The following is a 26,204-nucleotide window of genomic DNA, read 5'->3' on the forward strand; positions in this document are numbered from 1 at the left end:
CACATTCCTACCAGGTCCATGGTAATAACAACTGCTACCACGTAACTGCAGGAAACAGTCAGACAAAAAAAGTTGTAATGCACATTAGGGTACATGGCACTGGGCTCCATTGGAGGCGCCACTGTTCCAGCTAGAATTATTTAATCGGGGGATTTAAAAGTCCCTGATGGCAGCCGAGCGCAGTCCAAAGCAACGTGTAGGAACAGAGACATGCAAATATGTTTACAATGATAGCTCAGGACAATAAGTGTGTACAAATAAAGAAACACAGGGTGATGAGACTTTTCTCGTAGTGCAATCCCGAATGAGCAAGTCTGAGGTGCAAACTAAGGTTGTTGCAGAGTCTTGGTCCGTATGTTGAGAAGAGCTGTTCTTGAATCTTTCGGATACCCAGCCTAGTAAGGATGGGCTCCAAGTAGTGCACACAACAGCCACATTGAGTTCAAAGGCATGACATTTGGCTTTACTCAAATGGAATGCTTTACAGGACACGCACCATGTGTGGCAGAGGGTGGAAGCAATCTAGGTTATGTGTGGGTGGTGAATCCACTTACTGGGTGAAGAATGGATTTGACTGGTGTCTTTGAATACTTTGAGACCAGAAAGAACTGTGTTGCTTCTGTCGATGTATGATGTATGACAAAGGAAAGAATGAAGGGCTTGATTCCGTGCAGTGATCTAGGGTGAACCCATGCTTCTGGTTCAATGCCCCTGATATGGCCCATAAGGGCAGAGAAGAGTCAACCAGAAAACCCACAGGTTTATCAGAGGATGAAAGGAAGGGAAAACAAGCACAGCCTACGTACACACTCTTCAGGCACTAGTTGACGAGGAGCTTGAGGTTTCCTTGGCAGGAAAAACTCTTCACCATAGGAGTTTCAGGGTACACAGTCAAAATATCGAGTAGGAAATATCGACCTACCATAATATCGAGTATGAAATATCGAAGGAGCAGAATATCGAAGTCAAGAATATCGTAGGACAGAATATCGACCCTAAGGTAAGTAATATCGAAAATCTTTATATCGATGTAAGTAATATCGAAGTTAGTAATATCGATAGCATATATATCGATGTTACTAATTTCGATGACACTAATATCGATATTTGTATTATTTTATAGTTTTTTATTATGTATGTGTTATATGTTTGACTTAAGTATTTAAAATAATTACTATTATATGTGTATTAATTTTATATAATAATAAATAAATTTATAAGAAAATTGTATGTTTAAGTACCGGAGCGGGTTGTGGGTTTATAGGGGAATAGGGTGGGAAGTAATTTAATTATGGTAAGTTGATTAATAATTAGTAGGATTTATTAATTAATTATAATTAATTGCTAATTATTTTTAATTATTTGGAAAAACAAATTAATTGATTAATTGATATATATGTTCTGTAGCGGGATTTGGGTTTATAGGGGAATAGGGTGGGAAGTAATTTAATTATGGTTAAATAATTATTAATTAGTAGGAATTATAACATAAATTTAATTAATTGGCAATTAATTTTAATTAATAGTTAATTAATTTTAATTATTTGCTAATTAATTTTCATTAATTCATAAATGGATAAATGTGTTATGTTGTGGGTAGTTGTTTTATAGGGAAATATGGTGGGAAGTAATTAAAATTTAATTAATTAATAATGTATTAACAATAATTGTATTGTTAATAATATAAGTGTTAATTAATTATTAATTGGTAATAAAATATTATTAAATGGTATTATTTAAAATTTATTTTAGGTTAAATATATTTCGCTAATCATGTATTTTATAATTTTGTAAAGGTATTGTATATGGTTTATATTTATTTAATAGTTTATATTTTTATAATTACAAAAATCTTTTATTTGTAAGTATGTTATTTTAACCCTTATACTATCCAACACTTTCCCTACTGTTGCACTCTCTGGAGTTGGAATAGTATTTTTTACCACTACGCTATCCAACGCTTTCCCTACTGTTGCACTCTCTGGAGTGGGAATAGTAATTTTTACCCCTACGCTATCCCTACTGTTGCACTCTCTGGAGTGGGAATAGTAATTTATACTACTACGCTATCCAACGCTTTCCCTACTGTTGCACTCTCTGGAGTGGGAATAGTAATTTTTAGCCCTACGCTATCCAACCCTTTCCCTACTGTTGCACTCCCTGGAGTGGGAATAGTAATTTTTACCCCTACGCTATCCAACGCTTTCCCTACTGTTGCACTCTCTGGAGTGGGAATAGTAATTTTTACCCCTACGCTATCCAATGCTTTCCCTACTGTTGCACTCTCTGGAGTGGGAATAGTAATTTTTACCCCTACGCTATCCAACGCTTTCCCTACTGTTGCACTCTCTGGAGTGGGAATAGTAATTTTTACCCCTACGCTATCCAACGCTTTCCCTACTGTTGCACTCTCTGGAGTGGGAATAGTAATTTTTACCCCTACGCTATCCAATGCTTTCCCTACTGTTGCACTCTCTGGAGTGGGAATAGTAATTTTTACTCCTACACTATCCAACGCTTTCCCTACTGTTGCACTCTCTGGAGTGGGAATAGTAATTTATACCACTACGCTATCCAACGCTTTCCCTACTGTTGCACTCTCTGGAGTGGGAATAGTAATTTTTACTCCTACACTATCCAACGCTTTCCCTACTGTTGCACTCTCTGGAGTGGGAATAGTAATTTATACCACTACGCTATCCAACGCTTTCCCTACTGTTGCACTCTCTGGAGTGGGAATAGTAATTTTTACTCCTACACTATCCAACGCTTTCCCTACTGTTGCACTCTCTGGAGTGGGAATAGTAATATATACCACTACGCTATCCAACGCTTTCCCTACTGTTGCACTCTCTGGAGTGGGAATAGTAATTTATACCACTACGCTATCCAACGCTTTCCCTACTGTTGCACTCTCTGGAGTGGGAATAGTAATTTTTACTCCTACACTATCCAACGCTTTCCCTACTGTTGCACTCTCTGGAGTGGGAATAGTAATTTATACCACTACGCTATCCAACGCTTTCCCTACTGTTGCACTCTCTGGAGTGGGAATAGTAATTTTTACCCCTACGCTATCCAACATTTTCCCTACTGTTGCACTCTCTGGAGTGGGAATAGTAATTTATACCACTACGCTATCCAACGCTTTCCCTACTGTTGCACTCTCTGGAGTGGGAATAGTAATTTTTACTCCTACACTATCCAACGCTTTCCCTACTGTTGCACTCTCTGGAGTGGGAATAGTAATTTATACCACTACGCTATCCAACGCTTTCCCTACTGTTGCACTCTCTGGAGTGGGAATAGTAATTTTTACCCCTACGCTATCCAACGTTTTATATAATTAATTGTTAAAAAATTAAAAGTTTATTTAATTTTTTTATATTAGTTACATTTTATTTATGTTATTGTTTTATGTTTGTAAATGTATTAGTAATTTAGAATATATTTTATTAATTTATAAATTAGTAAAATAATAATTAATACTTATTGTTCAGTACATATATATTATATATTTACTGTATATATTTAATTAATGTATTATTAATATATACGTATTATTTATTAATTTTAAACATTAGATACTTTTAACTATGTAGATTTTATTTATTAGTGTTATATACTTTTTTACATTTATATATTAAAAGAAAAAAAAAACGATATTTTTAACCGATATTTTTGACATCTATATTATTTTATCGATATTTTTGTACTTACCATGTTGTAGATAGGATGTCGATATTCTTGCTCTCGATATTGTTGACTCGATATTCCTGCAGGTTGATATTTAGGAGGTCGAAATTCTGTCAGTGATCCGAGTTTCAGATACATTACAGATCTCTAGGTCTGAATATCAACCATGCAGGCTGGTGTTTAAGGATGTTGTTAGCTGACTGCTCGTTAACATATATTTGTGTGCTGTCGGCTTATTGGTAGCCAGCAAAGGCTTGCTGACTGAGCAGTACTTCCAGTGACTTCCCGTATAGGGAGAACCTCACACAACAGACCCATGTGGAACCCAGCAGGAGACGGGAATTGGTGTAAACGTGGAGTTTCTAGCTGTATACACTGTTTTCTTCCAAACCTAAGAGGTGAACCAATTTAACAGGGTCTGTGAGGACCCGGAGGGAATGGGAGTTTCAGTTAAGACCTGGGTGACGACAGTATCATAAACTGCTGACATGTCACTCTTCACCAAGGAATACACACCACAATCTTCACTGAGTGATAGAAGGTCATGTCCAGCTGAAAGGAGGCACTCTGTACTACAGTGAGGGGAAACCCATACTGGAAGGGTAAGAGGGTAGGGTAAGGGAAGCAGGTTGTCTTGGTCCTATTTGACTTCTGCTGTTTGAAAACTATTTCATAGGAAAGGAAGGCGTGCGATGGGCGGTTGTTGCTGTGCCCATCTGGGTTGAGTTTGGAGTTTTTGAGCAGGCAATGGATTTGGACAGTTTCCAGTTTAATGGGAAGATACCTGTGAGAGGGCCTCTGGAAGCAGGGATTCAACAAAAGAATAAGGTCAATATTATAGGAGTTCATCTGTAAGGCCGCACGGCAAATATAAACTCAAACACTATTGGCCTGATTCTGATGCGGTTAGGAAGGCCTCCTAATGGCAGTGGCTCCTTCCAAATCGGATCGGAACGACCCAGGGCCCAATTATGATGCGGTTAGGAACATAAGCTCCCATTGAAGTCAATGGGAGTCCAACCAAATCGGATCGGGAAGCATCCGGATGCATCGTACTTCGTCGGTCGGACTGTCCTGATCCGAGTGGATCCGATTGGAAATGTTTTCCAACCCGATTCAATCGGGAAGCATTTCCAACCCGCATCAGAATCAGCCCTTAAGTGTTACCTTTACATCAGTGCTGTACAACAAGCACAGAAGGGCTTATACAAAATGTGGCGTTTACCTCGCTATAAGAGCCTTCACTTCCATACTTACTTCTTGCTTTCCTGAAAAGTAAAAAATAATTCCATCTTGAACGCCTGGGGAATTTCAAGATGAACGTTTAGACCCCTATCCAGCAAACTATCCTCCAAGGAAGGATAAACACAGTTACAGTCCTGCAATACGGATCTCTCAACTCATGTCTCCAGAGTTCCCCCTTCATGTGACTGCTGAAAACCCTTGAAAGAGAACACGCTACTACACCAGCCCCAGCATAGAATCTGTTGAAGCCAAGACAGTCTACTAAAGAAAGGTGCGACTCCCGGGACACACCATTGTTGTAAACATTACGAGTCTTGAATGGCATGGAGAACCTATACCTGGGCTGATGCCAACACTCCACCACCATGGACAAACAAATAGCCACTGCTTGGAGTAGTGCTGGAGATGGGTATACCAGACGCGGGCCCTGTGTGCTCTGGCCTCTGGAACGAAGCTATGCACGACTAATGAGTTCAAATAAGGGAGAAACCACTCTTGGCATCCAGTTCAGGGAGGATCTGGCCTGGCAGTTCAGGCTGGACCGGGCCTGCCAGTTCAGGCTGGACCGGGCCTGCCAGTTCAGGCTGGACCGGGCCTGGCAGTTAAGGGAGGATCTGGCCTGGCAGTTCAGGCTGGACTGGGCCTGCCAGTTCAGGCTGGACCGGGCCTGCCAGTTCAGGCTGGACTGTTCAGGCTTGATCCTGCTCTAATCAGATTTGCATACAGCTGGGTGCAAACGGAGGTGGCATGGACTGCAGAATAACGATGGATTGGGATGTGGTGGCGTGATTAATTCCAGCATTCCATCACTTTTCTTTGCATACTTCAGTCACTCAGAGGAAGTTTGGAGGTGGTAAAATGAGAATGACCTGAACATACCTTCTTCTCCTGAGACTCCATGACCTCCAGATGTAGTCGGGCCTTGTACTGGTCCTCTGTCCACTTCGCTGGAAGATGTCTCTGCAGGAGAGTATGCAAGTATTTATTCGGGCAAAGAGTGCTACACATCAAACCAGACGACACATCAGAGAGTGTTCAGTGTTTGCATGCCCCGATCACAAGAACTGCTTGTCGGCCACCGAACCCTCAACATGTGGGGGGGAAGAGGTATGTGCTGCTTTGAGTCAGTAAGTTGGTGCTTTGCTATGAAGATATGAAAAAACATTACATCCACTTCTCTAGTGGAATGTTCGAATCCAGAGAGATTTTTGGGGCCGATTCACAGAGTTAAACTGAGAGGTAAGTCTAACTTTACAACTTTTGGTATTCACAAAGGGCATTTACCAGTAGTAAAGTTACACCTTTGCCTCAGTTAAACTTAAGTTTTGGTCTTAACTGAGACCAATACTGAGACAAAAGTCTAACTTTACTACTCGTAAATGGCCTTTGTGAAAACCAAAAGTCTAATATTAGACTTTTGTCTCAGTTTACCTTTCTGAATCGGGCCTACTGTGTTTAACGTTCCTTACTAACAACATAGAATGTCTACTGCTTTTAGACTGTACCGTCACCTGCATCGGACCCAAGCCAATTTCAGCAAACACCTGTCTTTTCTAGGGCAGCAGTAAGTGTCGGAGCTTCTGTATTTCCTCTTTAATTGGGACAATATGGACATCTAAGTAGATTTTGAAATAAATGTGTTAAATGCCTTGGTGTGGTTCAAGTCTTCCTGCTCTTGTCGCCGTGGGTTACTACTTCTGCCTCAGTACTGGATGTGCTTGTCTCTTATTCTAGTATGTTAAATTTGTGTTCCTCTGTGAAGCATTCTTATGGCCATGGGCCATGTTTGCGCTATGAAAACTTCATGAATAAATACAGAACCCTCGCTATGTTTCTCTTCATCAAAGCAGTCATTCCTTTCGGCCTTCTTAGGTTGGACACTTGGATGCAGCCGAATGATCTCTGAAGCCACCTTCACTAGCAACAGATTATTTATCTGATTTGAACTTTTATCTCCTGCACACCAGGGAACTGGACACTCAGCACACTTTACAAGAATATATCATTTATAGTTGTAGTTCCTACAGCACACTGGTCAGGGTTATCCTCACAGAACTGGTCACTAAAAAGGGAGTGGTTCTTCAGATCCTATCCTGGAACATTAATGGGTTGGGTGACAAGATCAAGCGGACTACGGGCCTTCAATACCAAAGCAGACACCCCCGACCTCGTTCTACTTCAGGAGACACAACTGCTAGGCCACCATTAACTGGCACTGAATAGGTTTGGCTACACTCTTCGAGCACATGTCTGCCTTACATGAGATTCTGAGGGGTGACTATCCTGGTAAAAAAAACGGTACCGTTCATCCCGGGTCGCGCTTTGCGGGATCCACTGGGGAGGTTTGTGGCCCTGGCAGGGACATGGGAGGGCTGTCACCTAAATGTATGCTCTGCATACATCCACCCAAGACTCCGCGCAGATACTTCCCCTGAACTAAGCACGACACTATTGGACATGCCATCCGGGGTAATGATATTGGGCGGGGACATAAATGATGCGATGTCCAAAGTATAGGATAAGACAACGCGACAAACCAGGGCAGAGATGGCAAGGCCACTATGGACCTTTGCCTCCGCGATGGGCCTATCGGACTTATGGAGTCTATATAATCCCCCTTGTAGGCAGGACACACACATGTCTGCTGCGCATAGTAGCAGGTCCCGCCTAGACTATAGTTTGACAATGCACTCAATTGCACTCAACTTCCGTGGAGCCCACCACATAGCAAGGGGTATATCTGACCACTCATTGGTGGAGATCCTGCTTTAAAGCCCAACTAGTGACTTCACGCTTCCCCCTCAGATCGCACCCTGGCATCTTACATATAGGGATTTCCAGAACAAGCTCAGAGAGCGCACTCAACAATACGTTGACGAGAACACTGGGTCGGTCGACTCGCACTGCACACTTTGGGAAGCATACAAAGTAGTGATGAGGCCCTACATTCAAGCAGAAGTGGGCGTGCAACGGAAGCAATGTCGCTCAAGTGTGATGAACTGGAGCGCAGGATTGATGCTCTGGAGCGGGCGCTAGCCCAGGAGGCGCCGGGCAGCCTCAGAGCTGCTCAGGCGGCTTCACCTTCAATAGAAGGAACTTATGGACTCATGGGAGGACGTGGAACGCCAACAAGCGTTGGCCACACAGAGGCGACTGTATGATGTTGAGGAAAAAGCTAACAAGCTAATCGCATGGTATACTGGAGGATGATGATTGGCAGGAGGCGATACAGAGCCCGAGAGACATTGTTATATTGCCAGATTCCCACTAATCCAGTTACGAATCCTACCAAGAGCGTATTACCCCTTCACACCACAGCACAAGATTGAGCGGGCGGACTCGGACCACTGTGGTAGAGGATGCGGATCACTCTGCACATTCTTCCATAAACTCTATTGGACAAAGGTTGCGGGAGTGATGTTGAGGGTTCTGGAGATCCACATCCAACCGGAGGCGCGCTGGCTTCTGCTGGGCATCACGAGGGAGGACAGATGGTCCGCGCACACAAAGCTATGGCTAATGTTAGTTGCGGGGGTTGCCAAACGCAACATAGCATGGCTGCGGGGGGCCCGGGATCCTCCCAAATTAACCGACTGCATTACGAATGTTGATTGGTGCCACCTAGCAAAGAGGGTTGTGTATGAGAGTATAGGTTACCCCAAGAAGTGGGAAAAGATATGTAGCCCCTGGGAGAAATACAGATCCTAGATGGGGGAGGGGGAAGGGGGGGGGGGGGGTAAGGGGAGGCCAGGGTAAAGTGGGCCCAGGTGCTGAAGGTGAATCCTTACGTAAGGTGTAAAACCGCCTGAGATATGTGCTTTATATTGTATGGCCACAACAATACTTCCCACACAAAAGAGTTTGTACACTAGATGACTGTCCGATGATGACATGTATCTGGCTGGAATTGTTTTGTTGTTTAATAAACAGACTTAAAACAGAAGTTTTCCCAGGTAAGAAAACGTAAAGCTGCATCTTCTGTAGAAGACAGAAAGGACCATAAAAACTAGTCAAACGTAGCTACAGTAAAAATGGCAACACAATTCTAGAAAACAAGCCATATCAGATTAAATTTTGCAGGAGTTTCATGAGTAGAAGCAAGAAAATCTTCTGGCAGAGAAAGAAGCAAATACATGGATGGCACCGAGCTGGCAAGGCAAGGTCCTCGAGATCGGCAGGAGCATCTCAGCAACAGGAGCTTCAGTCTAATCTGTTGTGCTCTAACAGGCAGAGGAAAGGACCGGCTATCCACTTTTTCTTCATTTGCTGAGCATCTGAAACATAGTCTTGTAAGACATTACAAAATGAGAACCACAACAATGAACTCCATTTGCTATACTTGGGAGGGATTGTAACATGGTTCATGCACACAGAGAACTGTGGAGGGAATTAGTAGGAGGCACTGACAGGTGTGTTCAAACTGAAGGAAGAGATCCCACTTAAGAAAGGAAAGACAAAGACTATTGCAGACTCCACCCGCTTTCTTGTGGTGAGAGCATGAAAGCCATACAGACAGTGTGAAGAATGTATGAATTTGCCAGGCTTTTTATACCACTTTAGTATTTGTTCAAACATATTTGTATGTATATGGTTTTTTTTTATATTGAACTACATACATTGGTGAGGAAGCTGAATTGTCCAGTAAGGGCACAGAAGATTCATTCTCAACATCCTCTGTAAAGAACGCAAGTCCAAGTTATCGGGGCCTGAAAACCTGATTGCTCCCATGACTTGTATGTCAGAAGCGGCTACCGGTGTGTGATCACCATTCTCCTCATCTCAGAAAGTCTATATGCGAATTCATAGCTGCCTCTTTAAAATGCACATTATATGAATTTTCCATTTGAGATGAGGTGCGAGACTTGGATTCACCTGGGACACCAACCACATCTCCCAGGAATATATTACCAACAAGCATTTGCAACGCTATAGGTGTCGCAATTACGAGACTGTAAGCTATAGTCATTTACCATGGCAAAAGCACAAACTCTTGAAAATGCAAGACCTATTTCACTTCAAAGAAGCTTCCGCCATTGCCCCGGCTGCTTGAAAGTGAAAGCCTGCAAGGCGAGGAAAGCACGTCATGCCTGCAGTGGGAGAAACTCATTGAAGAAAATAGTGCTAAGAGACTAAATATGACAAAGTGTCACAACAGAAGTAAAAGGGCCAGTCCTCATGGGAGGGTACAAATGAAGACAAGGCGGTACTGAGGAGGGACTAACACGCCTAATAATGACTCAGAACCCAGTGTTTACAAAGGACAATAACAAAAGTCAATTAACGATATGGGCGAGAGTGGGCGGGGCTTCAAAGCCATACTCCAATAGAGCATGCCTCACAGCAGCGCATGCACTGCCCAGGCTCGACCTAAAAAACACAAAGACAGGCTTGTACCAGCTCGATCTTCTAAAGAAAGTGAAAGAGACTTCTGGAGAAAGGAAAGAGAATTCAGAAGTCCTGTTCAAGCCCCCATACTCTTGTATTGGGATGGCGGTAACGTCCTGCTTCATGGCCTCCAGACAGACTCCTCACTGGCACCCCTTTAAGGGCACCCTACATGCCAATCAATTGGCTCCTCATGCCGGCTTGCACCATCTTCAAAACCAGCTGCATCTGTAACAAAGCCATCACTACCAGCAACCCCCCTTCAAGTGCGCAAAAGCTCACCATATCGGTGGTTGTTGGCACACCCGCAGCTAGAATCCCCTCAGACTGCAGACTAAGAAGTGGAAAAAAGAAACATGAAGATTACAGGCTTGTTCAATCTATACACCAATGATCTGGAGAAATTTCTGTATCCATGAGGACTGCTCCAACACTGCTCCAATTTAGGACAGTGTTGAAGGCTCATCTCTTCAAAGAATAGTACATCAGTATAAATTAACGATCCACAACTCTGCTTCCTCTCCTATCAGTCATTGACTTTCTGCTCGTATTTGACTCTCTACCGCACTCCACCAACTTCTGGCTAGGTTTGTGACACAGAAATACATTTAGGGCCAGATGCATCAAAGGGTTTTGCCCATTCTGTGTCTATGGGAAAATGTGTTCATGCATATGGCCCGAAGACTCTTGCACCGTATGAAACATATTTTTCACATCTGCAATGAAAAGGGCATTTCCCAAAAACTGTACGAAAAATACATTTGTTTACCCAATGACTTGGTCAGGACAAGGTCCATTTGGTCAAGATGCACAGTGCGTTCTCAGCTGCACTTCCTGGATCAGGATTTCCAGTGCGCGATTAGGGCCACTTCAGGAAAAGTACAGAAACGGGATTCTTTGAAAGTCTTCACCACCTGAAAGAAAAATAATATTAACTTATTTCTACCAGCTTCAAAGTTCTCTGTACTCTGCTCTAAATTCCAGAACGTTACTTTACTAAGGTTTGAATATCATGATATATCATTATTTCTGATTACTCATACTTTGAGGGGTGGGGTCATGCCCTCAAGCGGATACTTACACCTTTCTTAAGACCCCCTCCTCCACACAATCAAGAAACTTTTTAACACCATTTAGTTTTCAAGAGTAAGAAAACCATGTATTCAGATTACCAACTAGAGGCGCATGCAAAATCATTCTCACTAATACGACACTACAGTTAGTTGATGAACTCCCTATTGGCCTGTCAGTAACCCGCCTTTACTCTGGCTGTAGTCCCAGCCCTGTGTGAATTTCTCTCTGCTCTTGTTTTCCATGCATAGTGTCCTATCCTCCTTTCTTTTATGCAGGCAGGCCCTCCCTTGCTTCCTGTCCAGACTCTGAGCTCAGGGTCTCAGCAGGAAGCCACTGTCTCAAAGAGTCACTTCGATCCTTGGGGAGGAGGTGAGCACCAGCAACATGACATGACTATCCATTTTATGACTGGAAAATACCATAAATGCCAGCCATAGTTTGAAGGATGTCAAGTGTCCCTCTTCCAAGGATAGAGATATTAATCATTAGGTAAACAAAAGCACCAGGGTAAAGCTCTTATTATTAGCAGACATCTCCTTTATCAGAGGCGTTGTGAGAAGTTGGCCTGGCATATACTGTCCACTATTCTAGTGGGCACCATGCACCAGTCCAAACGACCCCTATTGATGGTAGGTTTAAGACAACCTTTATAGAAAGCTATCCTAGTGGTAGCTGTGGAGAGCAGCCTTCAGGCTAAGTCTTGGAGGAATGTAAAGCAGCTTGTTTTACAAGTCTATAATCTCATGAATGACCAAATGAAAGGAGAACCACACCAGGTATATATATAAAATATATTTATTTATTCTAAACACATTCCTCTAGTCTCTTTATGAGGCTACAGGCAAAAGTAAATTCAGTAAACTTGTTTAGCACACAGTAAATTAACACAATATACGTTGAGCCGTAGGGGCGTACCAAACCATATATTAAGAAAGTGGTAGAAGAACCATGACTATCAAAGAGACAAAGCCTAGAGCCTGTAGAACTGCTGGGGCCACCAGGAACCACCCAAGGCAGTGACACAGGGGACCCACGGGGGACTTGTGCAGTGTCTAAACACAGCCGCAAATCACAATTCGCTTCTATTGGGACAGTCGCGGTTGGAATTTTAAAGAGAAAGGACAATTAGAAGAGGACTTGGAGCAAACCCCTTTAGAACTAGGAGGTTCTAGAGTCAACACCCACGGGGGCACCAGAGTACTCGAGTTACCTCACCCAGGGAAGCCTGGTGCATAGGTCTCTTTTCGTGACGGGTTTCGTCATCGTTTTCAATGGCGATCTGCTGCAAAGTTCTGCTGGCGTCCAAGTGGAAAGTGTCCAGGTAGATCCAAGCCTGGATCGGAGATATGAAGAACCTGAAAGCAGAGGGGACAGATTCTGGGTCACTTGCCAGTGACTAGGAAGGCAATGAGCTGATGCCCACCGATGTAGGGTGAAGAAGGTGCAGCTTGACTCTTCAGCTACGAGGACCAGGAGGCGTTGACGACGAACAGGTGCTGGATTCGAGCTGTCCCACGAACAATGTCGAGAGCTGCAGTGTCGGTTTCCGGATTGGACCCAACAAGCCTTGGCAACAGCAACCCACGCAAGAAGTAGAAATATGCTATGGTGCAGACCAGCAAGGTCCGAGGGACTCCCCACGCAGTGGGGAGTCAAGGCACATCTGGAGCAACCAGGGAAGCCCAAGGAAAAGTAGAGTTACCTTTGAGGGGACCCACCAGTCGACGGACCAGGGACCGCGAAGAGGCCTGGAGCAGAAACGCTAGAAGCAGGCTCACGGAACATTCGTTGAGTGCAGGTCCACAATCTTTGGTGCAGATGGTGCTCGGGGCTGGGACTACAAGTAGCCCAATGCACAACTTAGGGAAAGCTTGGAAATCAATGCACTAGCAAATGTGCACGGTGTCCAGGAGTTCCGGTCCCACGTCACTCGTGAGGGCTGCGGATCTCAGCAGTGCTAGGATCTCGTGTCAGCCTCTGAGATGTCTGGAAGTCCATGTCCTAAGTCGCAAATACTTTGGAGTCCGGCGGGAGCTTCGGAACTGCAGATCTGCAAGATGCTTCTTTGGTGCCTGGGTCACTTCTAGACCCCAAGGGAGATTCTTCTGTCCTCTAGTCGCTAATAGTGTGTCGAAGTTCCAGGATTCAGCTTCAGAGTTTCGTCCAGGTATATTCTAAAGTCCTGTTGCCAGGGGTCTCTTACTTACACTGAAGAAAGGGGTTGGACATACATACTCTGGGGACCCACCTAAGGGAGGGTCTGGGAAGAGGGGTGGTTACACCCCTTTCCCTTTGTCCAGTTTCGCGCCAGAGCAGGGGCTGAGTGCGCCTGCAACCGGTTTGAACTGGGGTATGCACAGGGACACCAAGTGTGCCCACAGCACTGTCTGAAAAGTACTCTCTGGGTGCCCCCACCCAGCCCCAATATACTAAAGTCTGTCTGGGAGGTGGTTAAACCTCCCTGTGACAGAAAACCTATTGTCCAGGCCTCCCCTGCTGGAGTTTCCTCCAGCAGCAGTAGGTCAGACCCGTGTCTGTGGCATCCATTTTGTGATGCCAGGGCTCAGTTAAACTATTACCGGGCAGACGAGAGTGTACATGTCTTCTCCCTCTAGAAGGGTGGAATCATACCCCCGCCGCCAGGACTGGTGGGGGGGGGGGGGGGAGGGGGGGTAGGATTCCAAAGTGTTTGACACCAAACACAACATGTTTCCATGCAGCCATTCCAAAGTTAGAATTTACCGCAAGGTTATAATGCACTTAAGAGTATATGGTCTGGCTGCATCACAGAACAGCTCCAGGGAATAGATTCCGAAAGCTGCAGAGGGGGTCCTGCTCATAAATGGGCACCCTCTCACACAAAACCAGGCACTCTTCCTTCAGGATTGATAAGGCCTGCCATAGGAGTGACTGAAAGGTCTATATGTGTCAGTGATTAAAGGTAGATATAGGTAACCTATACCTTAGTAACGGGTGCATGCACCACCTTACCCAGGCTGCAGTAGCAGTCCTGTGGTGCCATGTTGGAAGGCTTCCCAAGGTTGGCATAATACATGCTTCAGTCCCTGGTAGGCCTCTGGGGTACCTATTCCCTTAGTACATAAGGTACCATATACTAGGGACTCACATGCAATCATTTTAGAGAGGAAGCAGCTAGGCCGGGGTCCTGGATAGCAGGGCCCTAGCCAGACTAAAGTCGACAAACAGTGAAACACCAGCAAAAAGTTGAGGTAACCATAGTAAGCAGATCCTACTCTCCTACAGGTGTTGGCTCCACTATCAGATCAATCATCGACATCCATCCCAGCTCCACTAGAAGATCAATAATTTTCATCCATTCCAGCAAGGGCGTCAGTGGCCCCGGCTCCACCATCAAATCAATTATCTTTTTTTTTTTTTTTAATTTTTGAAAACCTTTATTGAAATCAGAACACACAGCTATTCAGCCTGACATCCCGGAGGCAAGGCAGCAGGGGTAACAGGAGAAAAATAGTGTCAAACAATTGAGACATAATCGTCGAAGGTTAATTTTATATTAAGATGAAATGCAACAACAGGGCGCCCGCGGGCGCGAAAGTGGCAGTGGGGACAGTGTGACGCTGGGTGTCGGGGATGGGTAGGGGAAGAAGGCAGGGAAATGTACATCAAGGATAGGTTGCAGAATGGGAAGGAGGAGGGAGGGGGAAGGTGACAGGAGAATATAGTACAGTAGAGCTCAGTTGGCGTCACAGGCTAGGGAGACATATTATCATGCAGGCTGACTGATTCAGGCGGTAAGCACACATCTCCCCTGTACTCATTCCATGCTCCCCAAATTTTAGTCCAAGTTCGAGGTCTCCCTCTGGCCACATAGACTGTCTTCTCCCTGAACATGCACCAGTCCATGTTGGCCTTCCACTGTACCAGCAGGGGGGCCGCGGCAAATCAATTATCTTGATCCATTCCAGCAGGGCGTCAAAGGCGCCGGCTCCACCATCAAATCGATCCATCCCAGCAAGACCATCAGAGGCGTTGGTTCCACCATCAGATCAATTTATTTATGCGTTTTTATATAGCGCGGACTTTACCCGAAGGTGTCAGAGCTCTTCACAATAGGAACAGAACTGAAAAATGAGAACATTACAAGTGAACAAATTACAAAAGCAAACGTTACATTACATGAGGCAAAAGTGACAATCGTGAGCAAACAAAATACAAGAGGTAGCAAACGGGGCAATACAGGAGGAAAAAGTGACATGTGTAGGTTACAAAAGCGTACAAAGTTCAAGTAGAGGTATAATTCTTCAATAAATGGAGGACTCCCAAGCAAGAGCATCAGAGGCGTCGGCTCCACTATGAGATCAACCATCTTCATCCCTTCCAAGAGGGTGTCAAAGGCGCCGGCTCCACCATCAAATCAATCATTTTGATCCATCCCAACAAGGCCATTAGAGGCATCGGGTGCACTATCGAATCAATCATCTTGATCTATCCCTCAAGGCCATCAGCGGCGTTGGTTGCACCATAAGATGAATCATCTTCATCCATCCCAGCAAGGGCGTCAGAGGAGCCAGCTCCACCATCAAATCGATCCATCCCAGCAAAGTCATCAGAGGCATTGGTTCTACCATCAGATCAATCACCTTCATCGATCCAAGCAAGGGCATTCGATGCGTCGGCTCCACTATAAGACCCATCCTCTTGATCCATCTCAAGGTCTTCAGAGGTGTCGGGTGCACCATCAGATCAATCTTCTTCAATCATCCCAGCAAAACCATCAGAAGTGTCAGTACCACCATCAGATCGATTATTTTTATGAGAATCGCAAATATTTTCCTCCAATATTTTGCAGAGCTTGGGCACTGTCAAGCCAGAGTGATAAAGACCATATTCATTTACCCGCATCTGCAACAGTTCTGATTTTTCCTAAGCCCTAATTTAAATAATCTTGGTGTGTAACACATCTGACCTAAATATTCAAAATGTACCAGGCTCAACCTACTGTTTAATAATAAACTTATGGCTTGTTAATAGCTGAACAACCATGTTCTTCAGTGATCACAATATTTCTGTCTCTCTCGGGTCTACGGGGGTACAAGGACTTGTATCCCAAAGCCACTAGTGTCTCTGTATAACTCAGAACACTATTTTTCTGCTCCAAGTGCCAGCATGACCTTGGTTTATGCATTTACAGGTTTTGTTTCATCTGACAACAACTGAGTGTCTGATTTACAGGTACGTGGAACCTTAAAAAAAAATAAACATATCCAGGCTCGTCACCTCCGAGGTGGATCTGAACTTGTGAAGAGACATGAATCTATTTTTTTTAAATATAACTGTCCCAGTTTGGCGATCTTAAGTTTAGTAATTTACAGGTTATTTGAATTTCGGGTAAGTGCCTATTGTCAAAGCCACAGTATCATGCAAACGTAAACTTGCCCGACACCCTACACTTAACTGGGTTCATCTATTCCGATGCAGTATTGAAATTCCCCAATATTCCTGCTTCTAGTGAAACTGGGACTCTTATTTCACTGTCAACTTGTACCTGCGGGAGAATCTTTCCTGCTCCAAACTAACATTTGATATGCTGAGGTTGTGTTACATAATAATAGTATTGAGTGATATCTGGCACTGACTTTCATCCCTATCATAAAGCAGTGTTAATATACATCATCCTACTAAGGGCTGTTTGCCTGCCCAGGTTAGCCTGAACAGGAAAGGTCTAATTTGCTTAAAGAAAGGATAAAGGCAATTAATTGTACGCTGCAGAACAGATTGTCCTTCCTCAGCTGCACTATCATTTTTAGGTCTCGCAGAGAGACCTATTGCCACCCATCCACAAAGCTGACTTTTTACGATGAGGATTTCCAACAGTTCACGTGAATCACGTGACCACAAGCTCCTCGTGCACGAGCTTGCATTCGATCATCACAGGCACACAAGCTTCTCCCAGCAGGCAGCCCACCCCCCTCCCTCTCCATATGGTCGCTCGAGTTGCAGGTAGCCCACCCCCTCCCTCTAATCTGACATCTTCCCCGAGCCTTCTGCCTATCAGCCTCCCTCCCATCTCCCCCCTAATTGCTTTAATTTTCACGGCCTCAAGGCGTGAGCTACTTCAAAGAGATCCGCTCCGCAGCTAATCAGCCTGCCCAACCCCTCCCTACATCTGACAGAACAATGCAAACGTGTCCTGCAGAACTTGTTTACATTATGCGTAAAGCGTTTCGTGTGCTCTCAGATGAGTGTATAGCGATATCTGTATAAAAAGAAGAAAGTTCTGCATTTTAAAGGTCTGAAATATGTTCGACGTCAACAAATAAGCGTGTGAATATGTGATGGTGGCTACAAAGTAATCCCACAGAATGTTCCACAACAGAGAATGCACTTGCATAACATGTTACATAATTAGCTTTCCTAGGCAGCTGAATCCAACCAGCTCTGCAACATGATTTGATTCTGCACCCCCGCAGGAACGCACTGCTCCAGCTCATGATGTAGAAAGGCACACGCCTGCATGCTTTTAATTTAATTTCCCGGCCGCTTTTGATTTCATTTTGCAGCCGCTTTTATTTTAATTTGATTTTGCGGCCGCCAATGCATGTTCAACATCTGATTCACCCCCCCCCCCCACCAAACTCGTGTGTGCCGCTTTCTACTTCCTCTCCAACAGTTTCAGTGGTAATCAGAGTCTGCTGCAGCCTTGTGGCTCCTCTCACCCAGGTATGAATGGGCAGCCCCAGCGTCTTATGTCCCTGCCTCCCCATACAGCCTCAGGCCTCCTCAAACCACACGCCCTGCTGCTTTGTTGCTCCAGCGCCCTCCCAGCACTTTACGGACCCACCGAGGCTCCGTCTTCCTCTCACCTTTATGCAGCCATTGTGGTATATTAACCCCTTCCAGCCTCAGCTCTTCTCAGACCGAGCCACTCTATTGCCTCTGGGCTTTTCCGAGCCCCTCTGGTGAGCTCCCCTGTCACCTGAACCCCGCTGCCACCCCAGAAGTCCTGTAGTTCTGTGCACCGTTGCCCCCCATCCCCCGCGGCCTTAGGGCCCCTTTTGCACCCCAGAATACCCTCGCGCAGCTGCCTTGAGCCCCCTGCAGGTACGTCAAGTAGATTATACTACACTTCTTTTGCTATCAAGGAAATGCCCCATTTGCACCATCACGCACATTCACCGGGCCTCTTGGCATTCTGCAGCCTCGCCAAAGGGCGGCGTTTCTGTTAAACAGCCTCCTGTCATATAGTAATCTGCTTATGGGTGCAGTATAAATCGATTTATAGAGCTCCAACAAATCTGAATCAAGGCGCTCTAGATAAATATCAACACCTAGTTTTTTGGGGTTTTTTTTACGAGCGCAGCCGCTCCCTTCTAAAATGTTGGCTTCTTGTTACATTTTGAGAGCCAAGCTCCCGCACCCAAAATCTAAGAGACACACTAAACACAATAATGATTTACGTGAGATTACACTCGTGTAGAAAAGTCACCTGGGACTACTTGTGAAAAGTGCTAGCTGCAGTGAGTTAGAGGCCAATTCCTTTATCGTGGCTCTGCAAACTCCTCTCATTCTCTATCATTTTGCTCAATCACCTCATGTGGCCGTGGTCAAGTGTTCTAAGCGCCTCTAGCTATTCTTGCTCCCGAAAAACTTCAATTTGTTTGTGTGCAGAAGCTCCCCCCACTGTCTGTCTGTCGTGTACCCTACACTCCTCACACTGTCTACCAAGTGCTCCATACTCCTCACTGTGAATGCTCGTGTGCCCAAAGCTTCTCACGCTCTGTTCGTGAGCACCACATCTCATTCCTCGTGCGCATCAACTTTCTCACTTCATCAGTTCTTGTGAAGTAAGAATATCATCCATGCAGCCCAGAACCGTTACACTGTCCTTAAAAAAGCTTCTCACCGTCTCACCATCTGATCCAAGCCCCCTATATATGTCTATCTTCTCATATGTCTGCCCTTGTATATATCAAGTTACTTATGCAAGCTGACCCTGTGCCAAAGCTCCCCGCAATGTCTGACCATGTCTCCCGGTGAGTGAACAGCAGTTACATTAAGACCAGCTCCATAGGAATATACTCCATCCTAGATCATTCAAGAGAAGCTTCTGTAAGTCCCGCCTACTCTCCTCTTCACAGGACAGAGCCAAATTAGCCTACCCAGGAAAAAATATATTTGAAAGTCACCCTAACACATTGTGTTTCCGGAAAAACATATAAAGCTGGAGACCCAGGTAAACAGGAAACTAGGTTGACTTTCAGACAACCTGCAGTCAACAGCTTTGAATGAAGCAGGCCCTTTGTAAAACATTTGATGGGTGCTGCTTTGTGACCTACAAATAATGGGTTTTTTGTATAAAAAACAGGAGAAGACCCATAGACCTCGTTGGGATGGGTATAACGTGTAAGAAAAAACAATTCCCAACAGGATTTATGTCAAGACAGTTTCAATAATGTATGCAATGTGCATTACAAGAAAGGAAAACCAAGGAGTCAGTTGATTAAAGGCAGTATTATTCACCAAGGAACAAAAGAATGGTCTTTCACATATCAATACAGTTAGAGACAGCACTGTACAGAGTGGATCATGTGACAACCACGTGACACTTGGTGCAAGGTGCTATATACAATTGACGAACGTGAAGGTGCAAGTGTTTAAAATAAACAGCGTAATCGACGCATTAGCCAAATTAATACATCAAATCATGGCTCCAAAGCAGCAAGTTATAGTCACTTAAAACAAAATTATTCATATAGGAGCACAGAACGTGATATGCGTCGTATAATTCAAGCTGTATAGTCGACGGCGTTTCGACCCCCTTTAGTCGGGATCGTCATCAGGACAGGGTTGTCGATGGGAAACAGTGAGTAATACCCAAGCGTAAGGGCGAGGGTAGTTGAAGTCCGGTTAGTCGCTCATTAATCGATAGCTGATCGGTGACTTTAAGGTCAGCGCATGAAACTTGCTGTGCCTGAATAGATCAGGACAGCGGAAGGCAATTGGGGCTCTTCTGACGGGTAGGCTGCTAGCAGTGAAGGCTGGAGCTACAAATAATGGGAACATGTCCTTCTGAAACAACACACCATCACTCTTCTAGGGCCCTTTAACACACCACTCCCTCTCCCATCCATCTCCTTTGCGCGCGCACACACACACACACACACAGACACGCATTCACGCATGCATGCATTCACGCGCACACACACACACACGCAGGCACACACACTTCATGCAGGAGGGGCAGTTGCACCAGGACCTTGACGGTTCTGGGAGCTATTGAGCGCCTATTACTGCTTTATTTCAGATTTCTTACATTAGCCAAGGAGCCTATCTCCATGTAGCACTACAGGCCATCACACGCTGCCTACCCCGCAGCGCACTATCATGCACTTTGCACCAGGCTCCGTGGCTTACTACATAATGTGCTTCGTGCCTGTGCTGTTGTAACACCTCCATCTATCACCTCCTTTACAAGGCAACAACCCTGAACCCACCTCCCCCCTGTAGCCTATGAAACAACACTTACTAATCCACGCCTTCTTTCTATGCACCTGGTGCAGTGGCACCGGGCGCCACACAAATCCACTCAAACAAGATCACTGCTGTATTTAGCCCATACACTTAGGCCTTTCCCACCCCAAGTCTTTGCCCCACATTTCCAAGGGTGCAGGTACCACTGGTAGAAGAGGTACGATGGCACCGCAACACTCTCTGACCATTTGACCCCCACCCGCATATGAGGTGCTATTTACCCCATTAATTCTCATTAACAACCAAAAAACATCTCCGTCTCCCATTTACACTTCCAAGCTTTAAAATTTCCCTCCATGTTCTTTTAATGTGGACAAAATGGCTGCAATGTTTCTTTATCCATGTTGCACAGCACCACTGAAGTTCGGTGGTGTTGCTGGGAAGGAGATAAACATCTTCAAATAAGCATACTATCTATCTATCTATCGCCCTCACTCTTATCTATCTAGCGCCCTCACTCTTATCTATCTAGCGCCCTCCCTCTTATCTATCTATCGCCCTCCCTCTTATCTATCTATCGCCCTCCCTATTTCTATCTATCGCCCTCCCTATTTCTATCTTATCTATCTATCGCCCTCCCTCTTATCTATCTATCGCCCTCCCTATTTCTATCTATCGCCCTCCCTATTTCTATCTATCGCCCTCCCTATTTCTATCTATCGCCCTCCCTCTATCTATCTATCGCCCTCCCTCTATCTATCTATCGCCCTCACTCTATCACCCTCACTCTATCTATCGCCCTCACTCTATTTATCTATCGCCCTCACTCTATCGCCCTCACTCTATCTATCACCCTCACTCTATCTATCTATCGCCCTCACTCTATCTATCTATCGCCCTCACTCTATCTATCGCCCTCACTCTATCTATCGCCCTCACTCTATCTATCGCCCTCACTCTATCTATGGCACCACCACAGCATCACTCAGGCGCACCACAACATCACTATGCGCTACCACAGCATCACTGAATGCCACAGTTTCACTCGTCGCCACCACAACATCTCTCACCGCCACCACAGCATTAATCTGTGCAACCATTCAACAACAACTGGTTCAAATATGTTCCCTCAATATTTCAAGCTTTATTACAAATATCACAAAAAGATGTTAATATTTCACTTTTGTTCTTGGATTTTCGTCACAATAAAATATACTGAACGTAATCTTCACTAAAGTTATTTACAAAAGTTTAAGCTATTGCCATTATAAATTACAATAACTTTAATTTTAGTATTAATTATTTTAAAAAGTCACGTAAATACAACATATATTGCATTACAAATGCTATAGGTGTCACATCTGCAAAAGTTAAAACTATTGGCATTGTAAATGTGAAAGCTATTAATTTAGCTATTTTCAAAACCAACACATAAATAAAAAATCTGTCATTTACAATACTAATAGCTCAAACTTTCATAATGCGAGACCTATTGCATTGCAAATGCTTGTTATAATGGGTTTCCTGTCAGCTTCCAACAGTGGCAGTTTAATCAACTTCTCTATTTGGTCTAACAGTCTAGTGAACGTTGAGCCATAATTGTCTCTTAGAACTAACTCATGGTTTTGTATGGATTCTAATCCTTGGATAAAGCACAGCTATCTGTTCATGAAAGGTTAGTCCTGCTGGAATCTTGTGGTGCATGGTGTCAGCCAGAATATTTCCGAGTGCGCTAATTCATGTAAACAAAGGACATATTACCAAATCTCAAAACTACTCTGCTTGGGTTGAGAAATATTAATTTCTGGGTGTTTGACAAACAGCAGGATGTCAGCAGCATATAATGAGATGAACGTTTCACTCGCTCCCCTGCATATGGCCCTGAACAACTGTAATTCTCAGAAAATATATAGCAACGGTTTCACTATATGGCAGGCAGTAGGGGCGATACAATGTCCCTCTGGTGATCAGGTAAGGCGTGGAGCATAGAGCATTTACTTACCGTGCAGTGGGATCAGCATAGAGAAGCCTGAACCACTCTGGGATCCCCTGGCCCATCACCAGCATTTCTAGAACAGTGAACATGTATTCCCATGCCAGAGAAACAAATGCCTTTTCAGCGGCCAAAACAATTGATGAAGCAAAGTGTTCTGGGTTCATAGGGTACATCAGGCCAAACAATAGCCGTATGTTTTGCATGGTCACCCTCTATAGGACAAAGCTTGGTTATCTGCAAAAAATTATGATCAAAGGGATTCCCTGTTCCCTCATTCCAGCAGCACAATGTTTCTCTCGTTTCAAACACAGGACCTGTCCGAGATTCATAGCGTGGTATAGTAATTATAAAGCTGCCCAGTATCTCTAGTCGATCACAAACTGCAATATTCCATCGATTCTACTTCAATAATAGTCAGTGCCTCCCCCAAAGGCGCTCTAGTGAGGGCTGCTAGGGGTCGCCCTGCCCAGATCTAGGAGCCGCTGGATCTGCCTCCAGCTCCTGCAGGCTGCACGTCCGCCCCCCCCCCTCTTCCCCTCTGATGGGAGCTGTACAGCCTCCCAGACATAACTAGGACTTTTTATTTATTTTATTTTATTTATTTATTTATGCATTTTTATATAGCGCGGACTTTACCCGAAGGCGTCAGAGCGCTTCACATTAGGAACAGAAATGAAACATAATGAGAAACATTACAAAAGAGCAGATTACTAAAACATACGTTACTTACATAAGGTAATAGTGACAATTGTGAGCAAACAAAAAAACATGAGGTAGTAAAAATTGTGAGCAACCAAAAATACATGAGGTAATGAAGGTAATAATGACAATTGTGAGCAAACAAAATACTTGAGGTAGTAAAAATTGTGAGCAACTAAAAATACATGAGGTAGTAGAGGTAATAGTGACAATTGTGAGCAAACAAAATACTTGAGGTAGTAAAAATTGTGAACAACCAAAAATACATGAGGTAGTCAAAAGTGCACAAGAGGAAAAAGTGACAAGTGTGCAGTTATAAGAGAAAACAGAGTATACTTTGAGGTATAATACTGCAATAAGTGCTGGCACAAGAACAGGCGTTACGTAGGCAAGGTGGCCCTTGTGCAAGTATCAAAGGTAAAAACATGTGAGAGGTAGCAACCGTGTGTTACATGGGCAAAGTGTAGTGTGCATGTTACAAAAGGGCACCGAACACAAGTACAAGGAGAATACTGCAAAAAGGCAGACACTCCCACCACAGGAAAACACAGGGAAGGCACTCCCATGGTCATGGAAAGTAGAAAATATCAGTAGTGGGGAGTCTTCCTCCAAATAGCAAGAGGACGTGAAATTACTTTTGGAGGTGTCTCTGGAGGAGGAGAACTTTGAGGTCCCTTTTGAAGGCCTGGGAGGAGGCGGTGGTCCGGAGCTCAGGCGGAAACGAGTTTCAGATTCTCACTGCGTTGCCTGAAAAGGATTGGGCCATTGTTCTTTCCTTCTTGAAAGTGGGAGGTTCAAGCAGTAGATTCTCGGCATTGCGTGAAGGTCTAGAGCCTCCAGAGAGTTTCAGTTTATTCGCCAGGTAGCGGGGAGAGGAGGAGTGCAAGGCTTTGTGGGTGATACAAGCGGTCTTGTAGATAGCTCTAGCCTCGAAGGGAAGCCAGCGGAGGGTGGATAACATCGGTGTGATGTGATCGCTTCTTTTGGCCCCATAGATGAAACGAGCTGCTGAATGGAAGACAGACTTAAGTGGAGACAGGTGAGATTTGGGGAGGCCAGTAAGAAGAGAATTGCAGTAGTCTAGTCTGGAGAGGACTAGCGATTGCACCAGGGTTATAAGGTCCTGCTCCGGGAAGAAGCGACGGATTCCCCAAAGAAGGCGCAGTTGGTAGCGAGCAGATTTTGCAATAGAATTGATGTGGGGAGTTAGATTGAGTTTTTTGTCTAGAATGACACCAAGAGATTTTGCGCTGTCGACAATGATGGGTTTGTTGTTTAGTAGATTCATCTGATCCATCCATGATTGAACCGGGGGAGGAGAGAGTGAGGAGGAGAAGAGGAGGAATTCAGTTTTGGAGGGATTCAGAATCAATTGATGAGATGACATCCAGTTTTGAATGGAGTCGAGAGTAGATCTTAGGATGGAGAGATCATGAGTGGAGGCAACCTTGAGGTAGAGTTGAGTGTCATCAGCATAGACATGATAGTGAATCCCGGATTTGCTTAGGAGGTTTCCTGCAGGACAAGCAAGGACAGGGGCCATCTAGAGTCAACGTGGCCTTCACATGGTTTTACTTAATATTATGTGTATCAGCTGAAGGGTGAAAATGCCAGATGGGAAGTTATGTGTATCAGCTGAAGGGTGAAAATGCCAGATGGGAAGTTATGTGTATCAGCTGAAGGGTGAAAATGCCAGATGGGAAGGCTGTTGGCGTAGCTCAGTGTCCCATTAAAAAATGATACTTTCATGCCTAAATAGTGCCTCCATCCTCCGTGGAAACTGGGTGGAAATTGGAAGCATAGTTCTGGAGTTCATTGGGCCTCCCACCTTCAACTCATTCATTCATTGGATTTGTTGTGTGCCCACTCATGCAACAGATACAAAAAATGACTTTTAGTGTCCAAGTCTCCATTTACAAGTAAGAACTCAGAAGCAAAGGGATTTATTCAATAGAAATGTGTTACCTCAGGCCCCTCCCTGCGGACGCCTCGCCTCCTGCTCACCGGCCCGCCGGGGCCGCCTCACCGGACACCGGCAGGAATGGGGAATAACACCGGGGGTGGGGTAGCACCTTCTTCCGTCCAGGTGCTAGACTAAGGGTGCGCATGCGCCCAATGAGTTTGCTTCACATGCGCATGCGCGGTGCTGGTACGCGTACAGACGCACGGATGCGCATCTGCACTGTGTCGGTGTGCGCATGCGCTGCAATGGAGTCACGCTCTCTTCCTGCATCCGAGGTCCTGAACCAGGTGCGCGCATGTAAATCTGCTGATTGACGCGCACGCGGCAGATGTGCGCAGGCGCAATGAAAGTGCTACAGACGGCGCAAACGCTGAATGGGAGCGTTTCACACGTGCGCATGCGCCAAGCGCGCATCATCTGAGTAGTGAGGCAGAGTGTGAATACGCGCATGCGCGAAGGGGGCGGGGCGTTGATCGTCTCCGTTAGGACTGCTTGGCGAGCTTGAAGTAAGGGGTTTCAAAAGTTAGTAAGTATGGCCCAAAGTTTATTGGTTTAAGTAAATTGTTTTCCCGATGGGTGGCGTAGGTCGGCGCGTACCCCGACGGATGCTGGTCTCCCCAATATCGCCGGTCAGATTATTTCAAAGTTACCGTCCTCTCCCCTTTATTTAGTTTTTGTCTCTTATTAAAATGC

General features: G+C 44.9%; 1 protein-coding gene across 3 annotated transcripts in view; it reads right to left on the reverse strand.

Moving 5' to 3' along the window:
* Positions 1-25,843, reverse strand: part of LOC147725711 (uncharacterized) — a 69,199-nt gene extending 43,356 nt beyond the window's left edge. The window contains exons 1-3 of one of the 3 annotated variants that reach the window (XR_015309803.1): positions 25,514-25,843; positions 11,096-11,240; positions 5,821-5,901 (exon numbers count right to left, since the gene is read on the reverse strand). Coding sequence is in view for 1 of the 3 variants with exons in the window: in XM_086964398.1 (XP_086820524.1) it covers positions 5,821-5,901; positions 11,096-11,123 (109 nt within the window). In the remaining 2 variants the exon portion in view is untranslated. Of the gene's footprint in view, positions 1-4,921; positions 4,967-5,820; positions 5,902-11,095; positions 11,241-25,513 lie in introns of those variants that run through there. The other 2 variants (XM_086964398.1, XM_086964399.1) reach the window with 2 other exon arrangements.
* Positions 25,844-26,204: the final 361 nt, after the last annotated feature.

Source organism: Lissotriton vulgaris, chromosome 3_2 (genome assembly GCF_964263255.1).
Source record: "Lissotriton vulgaris chromosome 3_2, aLisVul1.2, whole genome shotgun sequence".
NCBI classification, from domain to species: Eukaryota; Metazoa; Chordata; class Amphibia; order Caudata; family Salamandridae; genus Lissotriton; species Lissotriton vulgaris.